The 17,990-nt window shown below is 41.5% G+C and overlaps 1 protein-coding gene across 4 annotated transcripts; it reads left to right on the top strand.

The window, feature by feature from the left end:
• The first annotated feature begins 175 nt into the window (after nt 1–175).
• On the top strand, nt 176–17,580 carry NBR1 (NBR1 autophagy cargo receptor). 4 transcript variants are annotated; one of them, XM_064636473.1, is made up of 21 exons: nt 176–402; nt 2,548–2,610; nt 3,674–3,692; nt 4,076–4,098; nt 4,919–5,116; nt 5,664–5,738; nt 6,744–6,946; nt 7,943–8,107; nt 8,574–8,780; nt 9,227–9,386; nt 9,569–9,856; nt 10,282–10,434; nt 10,888–10,963; nt 11,260–11,370; nt 12,170–12,361; nt 12,478–12,612; nt 13,211–13,577; nt 13,872–13,969; nt 14,147–14,225; nt 14,921–15,026; nt 15,382–17,580. In XM_064636473.1, the coding sequence occupies exons 1-21, from the start codon at nt 244–246 to the stop codon at nt 15,556–15,558; spliced, it is 3,054 nt and encodes a 1,017-aa protein (XP_064492543.1). In that variant the 5' UTR covers nt 176–243; the 3' UTR covers nt 15,559–17,580. The 4 variants fall into 4 exon arrangements, with proteins under 4 accessions (XP_064492543.1, XP_064492545.1, XP_064492544.1 ...); XM_064636474.1 differs by having other exon boundaries at nt 218–402; nt 5,667–5,738; XM_064636476.1 differs by lacking the exon at nt 176–402 and adding an exon at nt 2,335–2,403.
• Nucleotides 17,581–17,990: the final 410 nt, after the last annotated feature.

The raw sequence follows: 17,990 nt of genomic DNA, 5'->3' as shown, positions 1-17,990 counted from the left end.
GGTCTGGCGCTTCCGCCTTACCCCCGCCGTCGGATTTCAGCGGCGCGCGCAGCAGGCGCGGCGGCGCAGGCGCGGATGAGTGTTGTTGCTGCGTGCGCGTGCCCGGCTCTGTTTATTGTTGTGGTTCCACGGCGCCCGGCCCCGCCCCTCCGGCCAACCAGGTTGGCGAGCAGGATGAGTGATAGGCGGAACAGCCAATAGCGCCGCGCGGAGGGAGCGGGGCCGACCACCCTTCGGGCCGCCATGTTGGGCTGGTCGGGCCGGCGGCCGGCGCTGCCCCTGGGCCCGCGGGAGCGCGCAATGGAGCCCCCGGTGACCCTCCGCGTCTCCTGCCGCGGCGACACCCGCAGCTTCGTCGTGTCGGACCCGGCGCACACGACGTGGGCTGATGTGGAGGCCATGGTGAGCGCGGCCCGGCCGCGGGAGGTGGGGAAGGGGGGTTGCAGCCGCAGTGAGCCGCCTCGGTGAGATGCTGACCGTGCCAGCGGCTCTCCGGGGGCCCGGCATGTTCTCCCGCGCCTTCCAAAGCCCTGTCCCCCGTTTCCCAGGCTCTCAGCACTGGTGGTTGGTACTGCTGCAATCTCGGGTTTTCTTTTAGCCTTTAACTCCTGCTGTGTGCTTAGAGTGACCTGAAAAACCTGTTTCGGAAAAATATTCTTATGGGTCCTTTTTTTTCCTGTAAGAGCTGGTGGCATTAGTTGTGTTCTTTGCCTATTTCCACAGGTACGGACGGTCGGTTTTGCCCTTGTACCCCTCTGTAAAGTACACTCTGTACCTCTTATCTGCCATTCTTTTACTCATTGAAGTAGTTATGGTGAAGTGACACGTGTCTGTTGCTTTTCTGAGGATGCGTCTGTGCTTTCTGGGGTACCGAATCACTGATACGTTTTTGGCCCCTTGCTTCCAGGAGCTCTGTGTGTGCCAGTTTGGGCAGAACAGCGTCTGACTGGGCCATGTGTGGGTAGGCAGTTGTTTATGAAGGTCTGTATATGCTCTTGGTATAGTCAAAAGTTTTTGTTTGGATGCTTGCTTTTAGGGCTATTTAGTGAAAATTCCTGGCTGAGGCTAAAATTGTGTTGTAAGCACTCCCTTGGCTGTTATGAAGCTAGTGTGATTTTTTTTTAAAAATTATTATTCAATCTGTAACAACTGTTCTGTTTCTTTAGCTTACTTTTAAAGTTGAACCTTAAGAAGTCTTGTCACTATTTTATTTTGTCTTCTAGCTATCATTTTCCAGAGTGCAGGAGGCTCTTGCTTTGTGAATTACTCAAGTTCAAAGCTTGAAATGTAGCATCTTCACTTGTGTTTCAGTCCTCTGGAAGAGGCACTAGTTCAGTCTTAAAATACTTAGTGGCAAGTAGACCCTGCAGGAATGTCTGAGCTAGTCAGAATCCTGCTTGCATCAAAGCTGGAAGCAGATTAGTGTGTAAGCACCGTGTTGCCCTTAATCTTAGGTAGTCTGAGAGCGAGGGTGTGTTTGTTCAAGGTGTGGTGTTCTATTACAGTAATGCTTCCCTAACCAGGGTAATACCATGGGTTCTCTCTGGTGTGTGAATTACTGTTTGAAGAGAGTATCAGTTAAACTCTGTCTTTCCTACGTTTTAATATTTTATTGGATGTGTTTCTAAGGGATAACCCGATCTCTCATTCTAGTTTGAGTTTTAGGGGAACAATCTGTGGTACTACACAGTGTAGGTACAGACCACAGTTTGTTCTTGATAAGCTGAGTCTGTTCTGTCACTGCAGTCCCAAAATTTGGGATATGTTGCTGGAAGAGCCTGCCTGTAGCATGTCCATTGCAGAATGTGTATGGCTGTGTCCCTGTGCTCCAGTGGTGCTGTGTGAGTCCCAACAGCCTCTGTCAACTGAGATGTTCTGTTAGGTCTGGGCTGGCAGAACATGTCAAGTCTTTCAGAGAGTTTCTGCTGGGAAAGATACAGCTTGTGTAGGTACCTGCTACAAACTGTCCAGGAGCCTTGGAGACTTGCTCAGCATATGGAAACATCTGCCTTCATTTGTGGTTCATTTGGTGCTGTTCACTCTGCCCTGTTAATGTAAAATGCAAAATAGCTGCTCAACTTTGTCCTCCAAATTCTGATAGGCTAAAAAAAGGCTGATCACCTGTGTGAGCTGCATTCCAGGTGCTTTTCAATGTAAAAGGTAGTGTTTGGGGACTGTTGGCCTTAGCCTTCACATTTGGCAGTGTTTACTATGACTGAGTTTATTAACCCTGAGCTTGTCCTCTCAGAATGGGAAGGTTATTATTATTTGTTTTGGAGTAAACATTAACTAGGGAAGGTGCAACATGAAAGAAATGAATTTATTCTTTTCATTAGGGAAAGTTAATAACAGTTGGAGGAAAGGCACTGGGGAGAGTGATTCAACTTCAGAGGAATGGATTTTGTAAAACAGTCTTTGCTTCAGTTGGGAAACTGAAGGGAGGGGTGGGAGGGTTATAATATTACTCCCAATTAATAATCATGTTTAACTGAGGACACCTGTAGTCCTGTCTCATTGTGGTTTTATGTTCGTTTTTTTTCATTACAGGTTAAAGTTTCATTTGACCTGGACAACATTCAGATCAAATACATTGATGAGGACAATGATGAGGTAAAATACCTACCACCCTACCCTCCCAACAGGTCAACCAGAAAATGACTGCTGGGAACCTTTCTGCCTCACAGTAATTTGTAGTGGGTCCTTCAGGAGCATCTGTTATGCAGATCAGGGGATGGGGGTGGTTTGTCCCTTTAATAAGAAAATAGCTGTTAGTCTGGTGGTTTTACTCTTAAGGCAGCATACATATTTTAAAATCCTTTTCTAGAAGCTGCTGCCTTTCTTTTTCCCACCCCATTGAAACAGCCAGTGGTTCTGTGTGCTCTGAGGGAGGGATGTTTCTGTTGAGGAACTTGATTTTTCTTTTTATGAGAATAAGAGAGTTGTAACTATTGGTGTTTGCAGCCATGGTAAAGCCCTGGCTCTTCAATCTACACTCCTTCCTCTGGAAAATGTAGGTCCCCTGTCATTAGCATATGTTTGCTTCAGTGATCTGGTGTACTCAAATCCTCTGCTTGCTTTATGCAATTGCTGTAATCTCCAAGCAGATTACTGACTCAGAAAACAAATTGGTTACTTTTAGTTGTCCTTGTTGAGTAACTTCCTGCTTGGCACAGCCTCACCCTCTCGTGTTCTTTCTGTTTGTCTAGAGGTTCAGAGGAAAATGTAACTCTTAGACACAGTGGACCTTTTGCAAACCCCATGTTCCACTGCTTAGGTTACAGCTCTACTAAATTGCAGAGATGGAGTCCCTGTAGTTATTTTTTTTTCCCCTAAGGGAAATGTCAAGATGGTCCCAGCAACCTTTCAGGGAAAGATTCTTCCCTTATTTTCTAGCTTGTATTTTATATAAATATATAGATGCATCTGTGAAAGTTCTCTTTGAAATACTGGTCAAACTGACTAAATCCTGTTCAGAATCAGGCAATACTGTAGGCATTAAATAGCTTCTTGTATTGGTAACTTCTGTGTGCAGAATGGATAAATGAGTAACTGTATTTGGAGTGGTGTTTTGGAAACTCCAAATAAAAGTACTTTTATTCTGGAAGTGTGGTAATTTTAAGAGAATTGCAAAAATATGTCTGTGGCTCTCACTCACTGTTATTTTTCTTTGCAGGTCTCTGTGAATAGCAAAGGTGAGCTGCTGCTTTATTGAAGTGAAATCAAGAAACAGACCCCAACTGTTGTTTGTGGTTTTTGGAGAAGCACCTGAGAATGCTTGCTTTTTGGTTTTTGTATTTTATATATAATTGGGCATCAAATTCTTCCCAAAGGAAGGAGTTTTTGGTCTGTAGGAACAAATTGGATATGGCTAAATTAATGGAATGTTGCAGATCTTAGCTGTGAGAGGGTGTGCTTGTTGCTGTATATACAATTTTTTTCTTTCAGTAGCACTACTTTAAAAGAATTTACAGAAGGTAATGGAGACTTCTTGTGGTGTAAGACTCCCTAAATACTGTGTGCTGAATTTGTATCTGTTTGAGACGGGGAAAATTCACATTTTTCTCTTTTTCTTTAGAGGAATATGAAGAAGCTCTAAAGGTAAATGCTCTCTTTGACTTTTTCAATATATTCATTGTTCTCCAATGAAAATTGATGTAGCTGAGAAAATACCAGAATTACCTGGCCCATGGAAATCCAAATAGCTCAGTTTTCTAGTTTTGGACAATAGCTTGAATATCTTACTGAATATTTTTTTTTTCCCATCCTGGCTAATCTTGATTTGTGTAAATTAGTTGCACAGGCAGTTGTGATTCAGGACCCTGAACAGCAATTGGTTGGTTAAGTGACAGACTTTCTCAAACAGTAATCCCATATTTGGAGATGTTGGGCTCTTGTGGATCCCTCCAAGAATCTTGTCACACAGACTCTACTGCCAGAGTAAAACATTGAAAATTCTATTAGTGTCAGTGCTTAGTTACTTTAGGAGCAGTTAATTTTATGTAGACAAAATAAAATTGCATTCCTTTACATCTCAGTTTTACATTAGTAATGTTTCCGGAACTTTTTCCTCGTGGTCTGAATTTAAAATCTGATCATTTGAAAATAATCATAAATTTCTGGACAGAATCTGTTATTTACTGGCACATGTGAACACTTTATTTTAGGTTGAAAAATTCCCATAGGATATCTGCATTATTATCCTTTGGCATGTAATAAACCTTTTAATAAGCATATTGGTAACCTTTAAGAAGTAGAATATCAGTTGACTCTACCTTGGCATCTCTCTTTTCTTTTTGTCTGTTAGTCTTTCCCCATATTTTCCCTGTTCTCTCTGATGTAGTGCAGTGCTGTATTTTTACAGATTTTGTATGCTGATTGAAAGTGGAAAATGTGGTGTATGTGTGTATTGTTTATTTAGATTGCAGTTAAACAAGGAAATCAACTTCAGATGAATGCCTATGAAAGAAACCCTGCTTGTGCTTTGCAAGTACCTGAAAAAACTGTGACAGAAAAGCTGATGCTTCTGAAAGATGAGAAGAAACCTCTTTTATGCTATTCCATGCTGGCTCAGGGATTACAGGAAGAATTAAAAGATGACAAGGAGCTGACCGTTCAGGTAGGAGCTAGAGCTGCATTATGTATTAATTAAAACAAAGAATTAGTAAGTGTAATTCACTTTATGGACTTATTATCCTCTTTACTCATACATCAAAACTGAGTTCAGAGGTTGGTCTCTGTTTTCAGCTACCTGCACCCACTGAAGCTCACCAAATAGTTTGAATTTTCAAGAGGATAGTTTGATGCTGCCTTTAGAAATACAGGTGTTTTAGAAATACAGATGCTTTCATGTTGACCATTCTTAAATATTTTGATAAACAAAGTAATTGGTCTCCTGAAGCCCTCATTGCCTTCTAATAACTTTTGTATACTTGACTACTTTGGATTTGGTGTGTAATTACACTCAAGTGCCAATGAAGCAGAAATCTTTCAGGAAAATGTCAGTGGTTACCTTGTGTTGCTTCTCCACTGTTTTCTGAAGAACTTTAAAATTTTTTTTATAGAGATGCTTGAGAGCTATTTCAGTGGTTAACTTGCTGTGTTGAGGATGTTTTTTTCAACTTTGCATGCTTTTTTGTTTGTTTGGTTTGTTTTTTTTCCCCCAGCAGAAGTTAAATCAGACACAAACAGGAAGCACAAGTGAAAATCCTCCAGAATGGTTTACAAGCTACTTGGAAACAGTAAGTGCATTGTCTTGCAAGTCTTGGTATTCCTAAAGAAATGGAAAAGTTGTGGGTGGAAGAGTTCCTTGTAATACCTAACTCTAGACATCTCAACACAGTTGCTGTCAGCACAGCTTGATCCATGCCCCTGGTGAAAAGTGGATTGGTTGGTTTATGCATTTGATTAGTTTTGAGTGTAGTTTTAAGTTGCTCCCATGATAGAATCCAGACAGCCCTAGGAACTCCAGACCCCTCATCATGGGAGAGCATGGAATAGGAATAGTGTTGCTGTTGTAGACTCTTGACTGTCCAGTTTCAGCTGGGCAATAGATATGGTTTCCTGTGATTGAAAGCAGAGCATTTAATGACCTTGCTTTTCTTGACTGTTCACTTCACATAAATACTTCCAGGAAGCCACTGACAATAACCAACAATTAAAATGTGGTTGTTAACTTGTTTTGAATAGCTAATAAACATCACTGAGAAGCAGTTTGATACCATCACCAAGAATCCATTAGCTAACGAGTTCTTGAAACTAAAAGGTTCAGTGTACAGTAGGATGTGCATTTATCTTTAAGCTTTTTTTTCTAGAGTTTCCTTTCTTTCTTTGCCACCTTTTCATACAAACTAAAGATAGGGGAAGTTCATGGTTATGTCTAAAACATCCCTGATAGACAAATCAGAATTTAATGGTAGAGACTCCAGAAGGGTTTGGGAGTTGTGATAATTGTTTTGGAGATGAGGTTCCTTCCCTTCATGCAAGGTTATGGAAGAAGAACCTTAATATGCAAGCACAAGTATGTGATTTTTAACTTGCCTTTTTAAAAGCTATGGGCTGGTATTTTCTAAAATAAAAATCCTCTGGAATGGGATATTTGTTTAATTTCCTGTAGAATGTGCTGGGTGTGTGGGAAGTGGGTTCTGAACTACTGACTTACGGGTTGTGAGACCTGAGAAAACGTAACGCGACTTTTCAAACCGTGCGGGTGGGTCTCACCCATGACCACTTCAATTTCTTTCTAGTTCAGGGAACAAGTGGTTAAGGAGACTGTCGAGAAGCTGGAGCAGAAGCTGTATGAGAAGCTTGTTCATAGCAGTCAGCCTGCAGACTTTGCTGAGAGCTCAGCTGCAGCAGCACCTCCCCCTGCGGAGGGCAGCCCCTGTGACTGGTTGATCTCCTGCTGCAACTGCCAGGCCCGGATCGTGGGGGTGCGCTACCAGTGCAGGTACAGGGCCATGGCAGTGTGGGAAACCTGTCCTGGAGGGCCTGTGGGTGAGCCTCAGGAACTGCCTTGGGGTTACAGACTTCTAGATCTATAACCAGCAGCCTGCTGTGCCTTTCAGAGTGTTAGTATGTGTCTCACCAACGTCTCCTGTGGTGACTGGACTTTGTCTGCATAAAAGCAAGATTAATACTATTTCGAGCAAAGGTGATAAAGTGAGAGAACTTCTTAACACCTGCTCTGTTCACCATCACTCTTTACCTTATTTGCACGTAAGATGCAGTAATTGTAAAGGAAAATGTTTTGCTCGGTTAACTAAACAAAAAAGCAAACCTTGTAACCACCAGCCTACAGTAATGCTTTGTTTGGCTCTGAGAGTCAATGAAACTAAGGCAGATCATGCTTTTTTTAATGGTCTGGCTTGTCAGTTTAATAATATGAAATAGGTATTGATGAATGTCTTAAGTGTTTAAAAGGGAGGGTTTTATTCAAATGAGGCAACTGCTGTAAAGGTAAGTGTTTTGGGACTGGGCAGAAGCAGTGGATGAAATCGTAACAGGGTTTTTCTTTGGATGCTTTTTTTTTCTTGCTGACAGGAGATGAGAGCCTGTTTTTTATCAGTCCTGTTCCTGTAGGACCATCTGCTTTGCAACCCTGAGTACTGGTTGACTTAGCCTCTGTATTTTCATAAGTATGGTGCTGGCACTGGATTTCAGTAAAATGTTCTATCCTTTGTAGCAACAATTTTAGTCATTTTGCTAAAGGAAGCATCAATTTTTTTTCAATGCGTGTTCAAGAAGGAAGTGGGGACTGTGTTGCAGTTTTGCCCAGAAGAGAGAGAATCATCTGGGTATTCCAGATGGCTCCCAAATCGATGTATAAGTTGGACAACCAGGTGCTGTCGTTTGGGCACTGCCTACTGCGGTAGCGTGACACAGAGTTGTTTCTCTGCAGAAATTCTTTGCCTCTTGGTAACATTCTGTCTCTTCTGCTTTGCAGCCTTTGTCCAGCCTACAATATCTGTGAAGAGTGTGAAGCAGGAACATATGCCCATGATCCAAACCATGTGTTGTTAAAGCTGCGCAGGCCCGTCCTCTGCACTGCTGAGAATTACAGCCCTGCAGAGCTCCCACCACGCCTTCCTGCCACTCTGGAGCAAGTCAGGTAAAAAAACCCACCTACCAGTACCTGACAAGATTGTCCTGATAGCAAATGGAAACACCTGTATTGAGGTTGATGTTCAGCTTTTATTTTAGAGAGAACGAGAAATGGTACTCAAACTTTATTGTGTGTAGCTCAAAATAGCTGCGTACTTTTAAAGGGCCTAAGTCACAAATCTTTTATTATTTTTAATAATAAAATAGAAAATACAGACTTTTGTGTCATAGATGGATAGCAAACTTTGAAAGCTTGCTTTTTCTTTGAGCACTCTCTATTTGCTTTTGCTCTTTCACTGAGACCATTCAAACTAGTTCCACAAGCAACTCTGAGGATGTTCTTTGGAAATGGTATCTGGTCTAGAAGCCTGAGACATTTCCTGAAGTGTTCCCTTGAGACTAAGACTCTGCTGACTAAAGCTAAATTCTGGCCAATTCAATGTATTGAATTGTGTGTCTTATTCTCTCTGCAGGCTCCAGAAACAGATGGACAAAAGATTTCTGAAGGCAGAGAAGCAAAGATTACGAGCAGAAAAGAAACAGCGAAAAGCAGAGGTCCGAGAGCTCAAAAAGCAGCTAAAATTGCACAGGAAAATTCATCTGTGGAACTCTGTCCATGTATTGGAAACGAGCAGCTCACCTACTCTGAAATCTGAGAGTCTCCAACCTAACACCTTCCTGTAAGAGATGTTGTTAGCTGAGGATCTGGTAGTTGTGCTGTCTGACCTTTTGTGATGAGACCAAGTTAAAGTGGAGGAAGGTTATGAAGTTGCTCATTCAAAGTATGATTTGTCATTGGATCCTGTGAGAATTTTTTATTTGCAAGGTGGAGTGTTTTTAATTGGGAGGAGCTCTCCCAGGAGAAGGGAGAAAGTTCCTGATGGTTATTAGCAGAAACTTACTGATTTATCTAGGTTTAGGAGGAAGGGGAGTGCCTAGGATTATATACACATGCATGTGCATACAGCAAACCCTTTGGGTTTATGAATGTACAGTCTAAAACTTGTACAGTTTTAGTTTCTTTAATTCATCTCTTCTATTTAGGGCATTTAAAAGTCAGATTAACGTTATTGGCAGCTGAACTTCTTCACTTTTGGTGTATTTTTTGTTGTTTCCTCAATCTCAGGAGTCCTAATCAACCCTTCCAAGCAATTGTCCCAACGCTAAGTGCAGTATTTGTGGATGAGAATTTGCCTGATGGCACTCACTTGCAACCAGGAACAAAGTTTATCAAACACTGGCGAATGAAAAATACTGGCAATGTGGAATGGAGCTCAGACACAAAGGTATCTTGCCTTTGCTATTACTTTTACACACTAAAATAGTTCTGGAAGATAATATTTACATGTGAATTCTCTGTGGGGACCCATTTAGGATTTCCTTTGGCCTGTTGATTCACAAGCTGGGAATTCTGGGACAATGAGCTGTCTAGGAGTTAATTTTTGGCTTTTTCTGTTGTATATTTCAGCTGAAACTTATGTGGGGAAATCTGACCTTGGCATCTTCTGAGAAAAAAGATGTGTTAGTGCCATCCCTTCCATCGGGACAAGTGGGAACTGTTTCAGTTGAGTTTGTAGCTCCTAATATTGAAGGAACTTACACTTCTCACTGGAGACTGTCACACAAAGGGGAACAGTTTGGGCCAAGGATCTGGTGCAGTATTGTTGTGGATCCCTCTCCAGCTGCTGACTATCTAGAAAGTGATTGGAAGGATTCTGACTCCTGTCAGAAGAGTAACAGTTCCAGCACCAAACAGGCAAGTCACTCACCTGGTATTGGGGAAATTCTGAATTATGTAGGAGAAGGAGCATTGTGTATTGTTTGACAGTGTGTTACTAACTATTTGAGGGGATTCTTTTAGTTGTTTCCTTTTAAATTCTATTTTTAATAGGAAAGAAATGCAAGATATATTGCATTTATAAGTTCTAAAATGGTTATTCTTTTTGACAGGCATGAGATTAGTTATCAGTCTGCTTTAGCTATTTGTCTAGTTCTTTGAACTGAAACACTGCAGAATTTCTCTTTCTTAGATCTTGTACTTTTGGCCTCTAAGATGAGTTATTTTAAATCTCTTAAGTAACTTGAGTGCTTACAAAAATTCGGGCTTTACATTTTATCTACTATTTTATTTACTGTCTGCCTAAGGGGCTTCTGGGACACTGGTTTTTTTTGTTTTTTCAGGATGCTTCCTTAAAAAAAGAAGCAAGTGCTCAACTGATGGGTGAAATCACAGAGCAGGCTGAAGTATCTCTGCCAACTATTCCTTTAAAGATCAAAAATCTGCCAAGTGAGAGAGAATTTTACATCCCGTCTGTTGATCTCCTCACTGCACAGGTAAAGTGCTGAAATTCAGACAGAGATAAAGCAAACCATCTCGGGTTTGATGTCTTTATTCTTAGACATCCATAAGAATAAAGCTTCTGAGCTCTGAACTGGCCACTCTACTTTCAGAAAGAGTGTATTGCATTACATATGGCAGAGCTATTTTCTTCTGTTTGGTATCAGGGACTGTCGCTATGTGGAAGGTATGTGCAGGACAGATTAAGATTCTCAAAAAATAGTCAGCTTTGGGTCTTTCTCTGGCCCCTAACAAGGGAGTTCTAAGCTTTGTCTCTTGCTGCCCTGATTTGTGCACCACATCCTATGACATGGGTGTATGTTGTGGGAAAACTGCCCTCTGAGGAACAAAATGTTATTTGAACCAAGTGGGATCTGGGCTGCCAAGTACAGATATGATTCCATTTTAGGGTTTGCTGATGAAAACTTGTGTGGTGTTTCTTCCTGTAGGATTTGCTGTCCTTTGAGCTGTTGGACATTAATATTGTGCAGGAATTGGAGCGAGTGCCACACAATACTCCTGTTGGTAAGGCTCTTGTTCTGTCTTGAGTACAGTCAGCTATCTTTTGCATTTTTCAGTATTGGCTTCTTTTCACCTTCATATCCCCAAGACCATAACATTGCAGATGTTGAAGAATGCTGCCACTTTCTTTGCACAACCAGTGGCAGTGTCATGCAAAGTTAGTTGTTTATTTCACAAAATTATCTTGCAAAATAACTGAGTTTCTTCAGTCCCTTAAAAAGAATAACTTCTTAAAATATTAACACCTGGAGGCTCCTACTCCCTTAGTGCCAATTATCTTTGCTCCCTGTGTTTTTCAGACATGACTCCATGCATGTCCCCTTTGCCACATGACAGCCCCTTGCTGGAGAAACCTGGCTTAGGTCAGATAGAGGAGGAGAATGAGGGGAGTGGATTTAAACTAGTTCCTGGTAAGCAGTAGTCCTGGGGAGCTTGGGGGTGAAGGGAGGATATTGTCACTTCTGTGTAGTTCAACAGACCTGATGTCTGAAAAGAATTCTAACTACTGTCTTTTCTTTCCTTGGAAAAACAAATGATTGTTTGGCTCATAAACCTGTAGCCTGATGCTACTCTCCTGAATGTAGAGGTTGGAGCATAATATGTGTAGATTCAGAAATACAACCCATAGAATCACGGAATGGTTTGGGTTGGAAGGGACCTTAAAGATCATCCAGTTCTAACCACCCCCCTGCCACGGGCAGGGACACCTTCCACTAGCCCAGGTTGCTCTTGGCCCTGTCCAGCCTGGTCTTGGACACTTCCAGGGATGGGGCAGCCACAGCTTCTCTGGGCAACCTGTGCCAGGGCCTCATGACCCTCACAGGGAAGAACTTCTGCCTAATATCTAATCTAAATGTACCCTCCTTGAGTTTAAAGCCATTTCCTGTTGTTCTATTACTGCATGCCCTTGTAAAAAGTCCTTTCAAATGCTTTTCTTAATTTGTCTAGAATTAATTTGCCTCTAGAATTGTTGGGAGAGTTAACAATTTGCCCTTTATAGACTGGGCTGTACTCAAAACACTCCAGGTGTGGCCCCCTATGCTTCTCAATCACTTTGACGTTCAACTTGAATTGAATTCAAAAATCTTTCAATTTTTAGGAAGAATTAACACGCAGAGTCAATATCAGCCATGGTTAGCCTAAAAAATTGTTCTTTTAGTTACATTGCCTTGTGGTGGTAGTAAAATCTATTACATTTCCCTTCCCAAGGAGTGGCAGAAGACTGCCTTCCTGTGGACTCTTCCCTGGTGAAGGTGAAAGCTGAGCATGCATTGAACCAGGAGGAAGGGGAAGAAGATATGAGTGGGACTCAGTTTGTCTGTGAAACTGTAATTCGATCTCTGACCCTGGATGCTGCACCTGACCACAAGCCTCCACAAAAAAAAAATAAAATCCTTCAGAGTAAGTACTGTCAGCTGCCTTCTCTGGTTTGGCTTGTTTGGAGTCAGACATGGGACACAGATTGCTCAGCTCAGGTGGTGATAACATTAAATTGTTTTTCCTGATTGTTTTATTAGACTCTTTACAAACATTGCAAGACTCCTTCAGTTGCAATATGATAAATGCAGAATCTTCTGTGATAAATACTAATTCCACTTCCAAAAAGGAAGCAAAGATTCATCAGTCAGAGCTAATTACGGAAAATTACTGTGGTAAGTAAAATAGATTTGAATTGAAGATGAAGCTGTAATAATAAGGGCTACAAAAAAAAAAAAAAGGTGTAAAACCATCTGGCTGTTCTAGGAAATTGATCCTAATTACACAAAGAGAATAATTACATCAGAAAATTGGTGTCAGTACTCTGAACAAGCACCTAATTGAACAGCTGCTGTTCTAAAAAATGAAATTGAGGCATAAAGGTTCCATATATAATAAGTACTCATATGTTAGGCATGACTGGTGCCTCCATATTCTGTACATGTAGCTTGCAGTCAGTACATATAACTGTTTCTGACCTGTTTCTAATGTATGTAATTTAGGTGCTGAAAACTATAGTTTTAAGTTCCCTGTATAGCTCTTATTCCTGTTTTATTTTAAGCATTAATATCAGCAGTGTATTTGTATTTATATAGGCTTAACACTAAGATCATTTACTCTTTCACACTATACCCTCCCCCAACAGACAAAGCAAATTATACCATTAATAGCATCAGCAAAGATTTACAGTTGTTTCTAAATACTTGTCTCTTACAGCTGTCTCTGTTGTCCCTACAAAATGAGTAATGGTAATACCTCACTTTTTTTCCTTAGGGAAGGAAGGGGACCTTCCACCATCTGCTGAGAGCACGAGCCCTTGTAGTGGTACTGACAATTGTGAGGAAGAGGAAGATAAAGATGATGTTCAGAGTCAAGGCTCCTCTGCTTCATCAGAGGATTATATCATTATTCTCCCTGAGTGCTTTGACACCAGTCGGCCTTTAGGCGAGTCCATGTATAGTTCAGCTCTTTCTCAGCCCAGTTTGGAAAAGACAGGAGAACTTGAAGCAGGAGCAGAGAGCCCCGAAGTGGGAAGCCAGCCACAGATCCACAGGGTCAGTGACATCTTGTCAACTTCCCAAACACTGGCTGCGGTACCACTGACCCCAGAGACTGTGGACCCCTCACCCCAGACACAAAGGTATGCTTTGGGCACAAGAATGACATGAGGATGCTGGTGTTGGTGTAGAGTCTGCAGGGTCTTGTGCTTAAGTTCAGTGTCCAAACAGAATTGTTGTAACAAAAGTCTTGTCTTATACTGAGGTGAATGTCCTTAAATTCTGCAACTTTTTAACTCACTGACTTAAGTAGTGCAAGACAGGGAGAGAAGGGACCATGTGAAGTTTTTTCTTTTGTCTCTTGATCTTGACTTACCTATGTATGTACATGTAGAATAAAAGTAGTAAAAGTAATTTTTTCTGCTTTATGTTTTCAGGAATCTTGCACCTCTTCAGGATCATGTCTTCCAGGAACTAAACATATCAGCTTCAGAGAATATCTCTTCTGCTCCTCATAATCAAATACGAAGAGAAGGTATTGACAGTACTTAATAAAGAGTGCATCCTATTGCTATCACCTGTTCCTTATGCCTAGTACTGAATTTGATGTCTTGTTATGCTGAGTCCCACTCCTTTCCATTTATGTATATGAGCTGCATCTCTCCAGCTTCTCATTAACTGGACCTGTTGACATTTTTGATTCCTTTTCCAGAACCCAGTGGTGAAGACAGTCATGGTCCAGGATCTTCTGAATTTCCCCCTAGTAAACAGAAGTTCTCAGAATACCCAAGGTAATGATGCTGAAGCTGTGACTTCACGAACACTGTTTTAAACTGAGTACTGCTAAATTAGCACCCAGGAAAAAGCACTGGCTTACAGACTTCATGTAGACATTAGTTTGGAGAAAGGCCTCCCTTCTTAAAGGAAATATGCTGAATTTTATAATGCTGTGTTTTTATAAGATCTTGGTTTCTACTTGGACGCAGATCTACAGGATCTGGCAAGAAAATGGGCAAGCAAAAGTTTATGAAAAGCTCAAGCTGAATCCTTCTACATTTCTGTGGGGTTTGTTTTCTGGAAAATCTCAGGATTCTTAAAATGGTGATTTGCAAGTTAGCTATAAAATTAAGTGTCTTAAGATACCGAGACTGGAGGAATAAGGCAAAACGTTGAGCAGAATATTAAGTGACTTAGAATTTATGGAAAACAAATGAAAGTTACTCTGGCCTGAATGGGTGTGTCAGTGCACAGCTTTCACACATGGGTGTTCTCTTCTAGGTGAGAATACTTAACTCTTTACAAAAGGTCACTTTGTGGAAAGCATAAAGCCACAAAGGAATGAGCTTCCTGCATGGCTCAGTTCCCAAACAGTGCTGATTCCTGGGGATCAGGGGCTGTTCTCTCCAGCAGCTGGCACATCAACAGGCAGAGATTTGCATTTTGCTGAAACAAACTGACCCTAAAGTAAGACCTGGCCTCTCCACAGGTACCCTCAAGGGAGCAGCATTGCAGGAGAACTTGTCAAAGGAGCTTTGTCCGTTGCTGCTTCTGCCTACAAGGCATTATTTGCTGGACCTCCCATTATTGAGCAGGTAAATGTCTTTCCTGTATGCTATGAGATTATTCATGGAGTCACAACCTTAAATTTATAGCTGTGCATTATAAATGTACAATATTCAATATAGGACTTCACGTAAGAATAGAATATTAAGCTTGATGGCATCCCTTTGAGGTATGTTGTGCCCAGCAGACTGGGAAATCCATGCCATGAGGATGGAAGCATTTCTCTTGTAGCATCATGTAAGAGTAGTAACTCACCTTTGTAAGTGAGCAGTGAAAGGGAATATAAATGGCTTAATTGGGGCCCAAAGGCTCTCTGTGCCTCAATTCTATTCCAGTATAATAAATTATCTTTTTTCAGCTGATCTTACTATCTTTTGTTTTCAGCAACCTGCAGCTACAGAAGAGCAGACTGCTACTCTGCTGTCCAGCCTGTGTGAGATGGGATTCTGTGACAGGCAGTTAAACCTGAGGCTGCTGAAGAAACACAACAATAATATGATTCAAGTGGTAACTGAATTACTTCAGATCAGTAACAGTGACTGGTACAGCAGTAGATGCTGAACCTGCCTGGTGGAGGGAGGAATCGTCTTCATTGAGTAAACTCTCATTAAACACTACAACAGGAGAGGGCTGCTCCTCAGCTGCTTTCTGTTTGGAGGTGTGATTAAAACTTTGGCTTTTCTTTGAGGTTTTGACTCTTTTTTTTTCTCAAGGAAATGTCAAACAGCCCTTGTCATGGCATCTCTTGAACTGGACACCAGAATTTCAATTGTAATTTGAACCTCATAGTTAAATGGATAGTCTTTAACTCTAATTTCAGACTGAATCCTTTTATCAGGGAATCCTGTAGAACTAAACTTGCACCCAGATGAGAGCTTCCCCTTTTACTGTTTGTAAAATCTTTTTTTAGGCAGCTGGACATTTTTGTTGACTTTTGACTAGCTTTGGAATAGGAATAAGTGTAAAATACTGTTGCAAAATGTAGTCCTGATGAATATACAAGAGATGCCCAAAACTAGTTGTTTCTTCTGATGATTTAGTAATTGGTTTTCCAATGCATGATAGTATTGTAACAGACTTAAACCTTACAAATTATTCTAAGAAAAAGAAGTTATTCATAGACAAAAGCCATCTTGAATCTAGTCTAAAAGTGTAACTGCAGTTACACTGATGAATACCAGGGAAGTTGTTGTTTGTTGTAGCAGAAAGAAGCAGGAGAGTGAATTTACCACCAGCAATTGAACCAGCTCTAGTAATGATAGTGCAAACCAGATCTCTAACAGAAAAGTATAACCTACATAAAGTATTTTGTTAAAAATGGAGTGCAAGGGTAGTAAAGGCCTTTCTAAGAATCTTTACAGAGTCTTTATAAAAATATTAAAAATATGACCTTTATCTTTTTTTTCAGTATAGTGCAAATGTCTTACTCTGTTAATACCACATAGAAAGTTCAAGAATGTGTAGAAACCCAGACCTGAATTGGAGTACAAATTCTGGTAATGTTTAGTAATGGGAAGAGTGCTTGAGGCAGGGATTGGGTAACTTTATACTTTAGAGTTTGAAAAATGCATTAACTTAAGCACTTTCAAGTGTACAGTCTCCTCTGATGGTTCTAGCTGCTTCTGTGTTTCCATAGCCACATGTGTAGGATCCAATTTTCTTGTAAGGATTTTGTTTTAGATGCCCATATTTAATCTGGAAATCTAAGAATTCCCTTATTAATGTGCTGAGAGAGATTTGATTCTGAAGAATCACAAGAAATGAGCACCAGACACTGCTGTGCAGTGGGGTATCCATAGATAATTCCTCAGAGTTCAGTCCCTCTGTAGGTGACAGTGTAGGAGACCCTTGATTCCAAAATACTTTATATTGCCCCTGCTTCAAACTAAAGTGTTCTGTTTTGTCACAATGTAGCTGAAGTGGTGTCAGTATTGTGACTGACCACGTTCTCAGTAGGAATTTTTTAAAAGACTTAGTACCCATAGAGAGACCATTAAAATAGTTCAAGAAAACAAATGTATCATACCACTTTTGTTTTAAACCTATTTTTATAGATTGTGGAAGATACACTCTTAAATGTTTATTTTGAAATACAGTAGAACTATTTTGCAGTGTTTCCCATCTCTGTACATCGGTACAACTGTGTGCTGTGGACCAGTTAAAGATCCTTCTGTAACTTTCCCCACTTTAACTTGGATGTGCTGTTTTGAGTATATTTTGACTAATGCCAACTCTAGAACGAGGAGGAGGAAAGGACAGGGATGCAATGCAGAAGCTGGTGACACTTTGAAGTGTAGTGTGGTTATTTGCTTGGATCTGTCAGGCTCAGCAGGACCCACGTTCTCTCTGTGTGTACCTTCGTAATTGGAATGTTAATGTCTATAAATTAACAAAACTAAAACATCTGAGGAGGAACACTTTTATTGCAGATTGAAATGTCAAGCGTGACATGCTGTTCCCTTTAGGTTACTTTTTACTAGGGTTTAGATGCTGTATGCTCAGGCTTAAGATATATTTCTGTCAGCTTTGTATATTTTGTTAATGGATGCATGGTATAATTTATAATACATTCTATAGAGCACATGTGGCCTCTGCATCTTATTTCGGGCGAGCACTTCACGGGTGGCCGTGACTGGGGGGCTGGGGTGGGGTTCCTCCGCCTGCTCTCCCTGCCGAGAGCACATGCCCTGGGCCACCGCGGGGTTGGTTCGGCTCGGGGGGAGCCCGAGAGGCAACCGGGGGCAGGAGCCGGGCCCGCGCTGAGACTTCTCCTACGGTAACGGCCCCCGGGGGAGCTCCCACCGCTGTCCTGCTCTGGCCCCAGAACGTGGCTCCCAAACAATCGAGGTCCCTTCAAGTTCGCTGGGGAGGGGGGGGAGGGAAAGCACCTTTCCGGCTGCGTTAAGGAAAAAGCCTTGACGCGGCCGGGCTGGCAGTCCGTTAAGCCCTCCTGCCCAGCAAATCCCTCCCGTGCCCGTGAGGGATGTCCCACC

This window comes from Pseudopipra pipra, chromosome 26, assembly GCF_036250125.1.
Source record: "Pseudopipra pipra isolate bDixPip1 chromosome 26, bDixPip1.hap1, whole genome shotgun sequence".
Classification (NCBI taxonomy): domain Eukaryota; kingdom Metazoa; phylum Chordata; class Aves; order Passeriformes; family Pipridae; genus Pseudopipra; species Pseudopipra pipra.
This window is presented reverse-complemented; position numbering and strand designations above follow the sequence as displayed.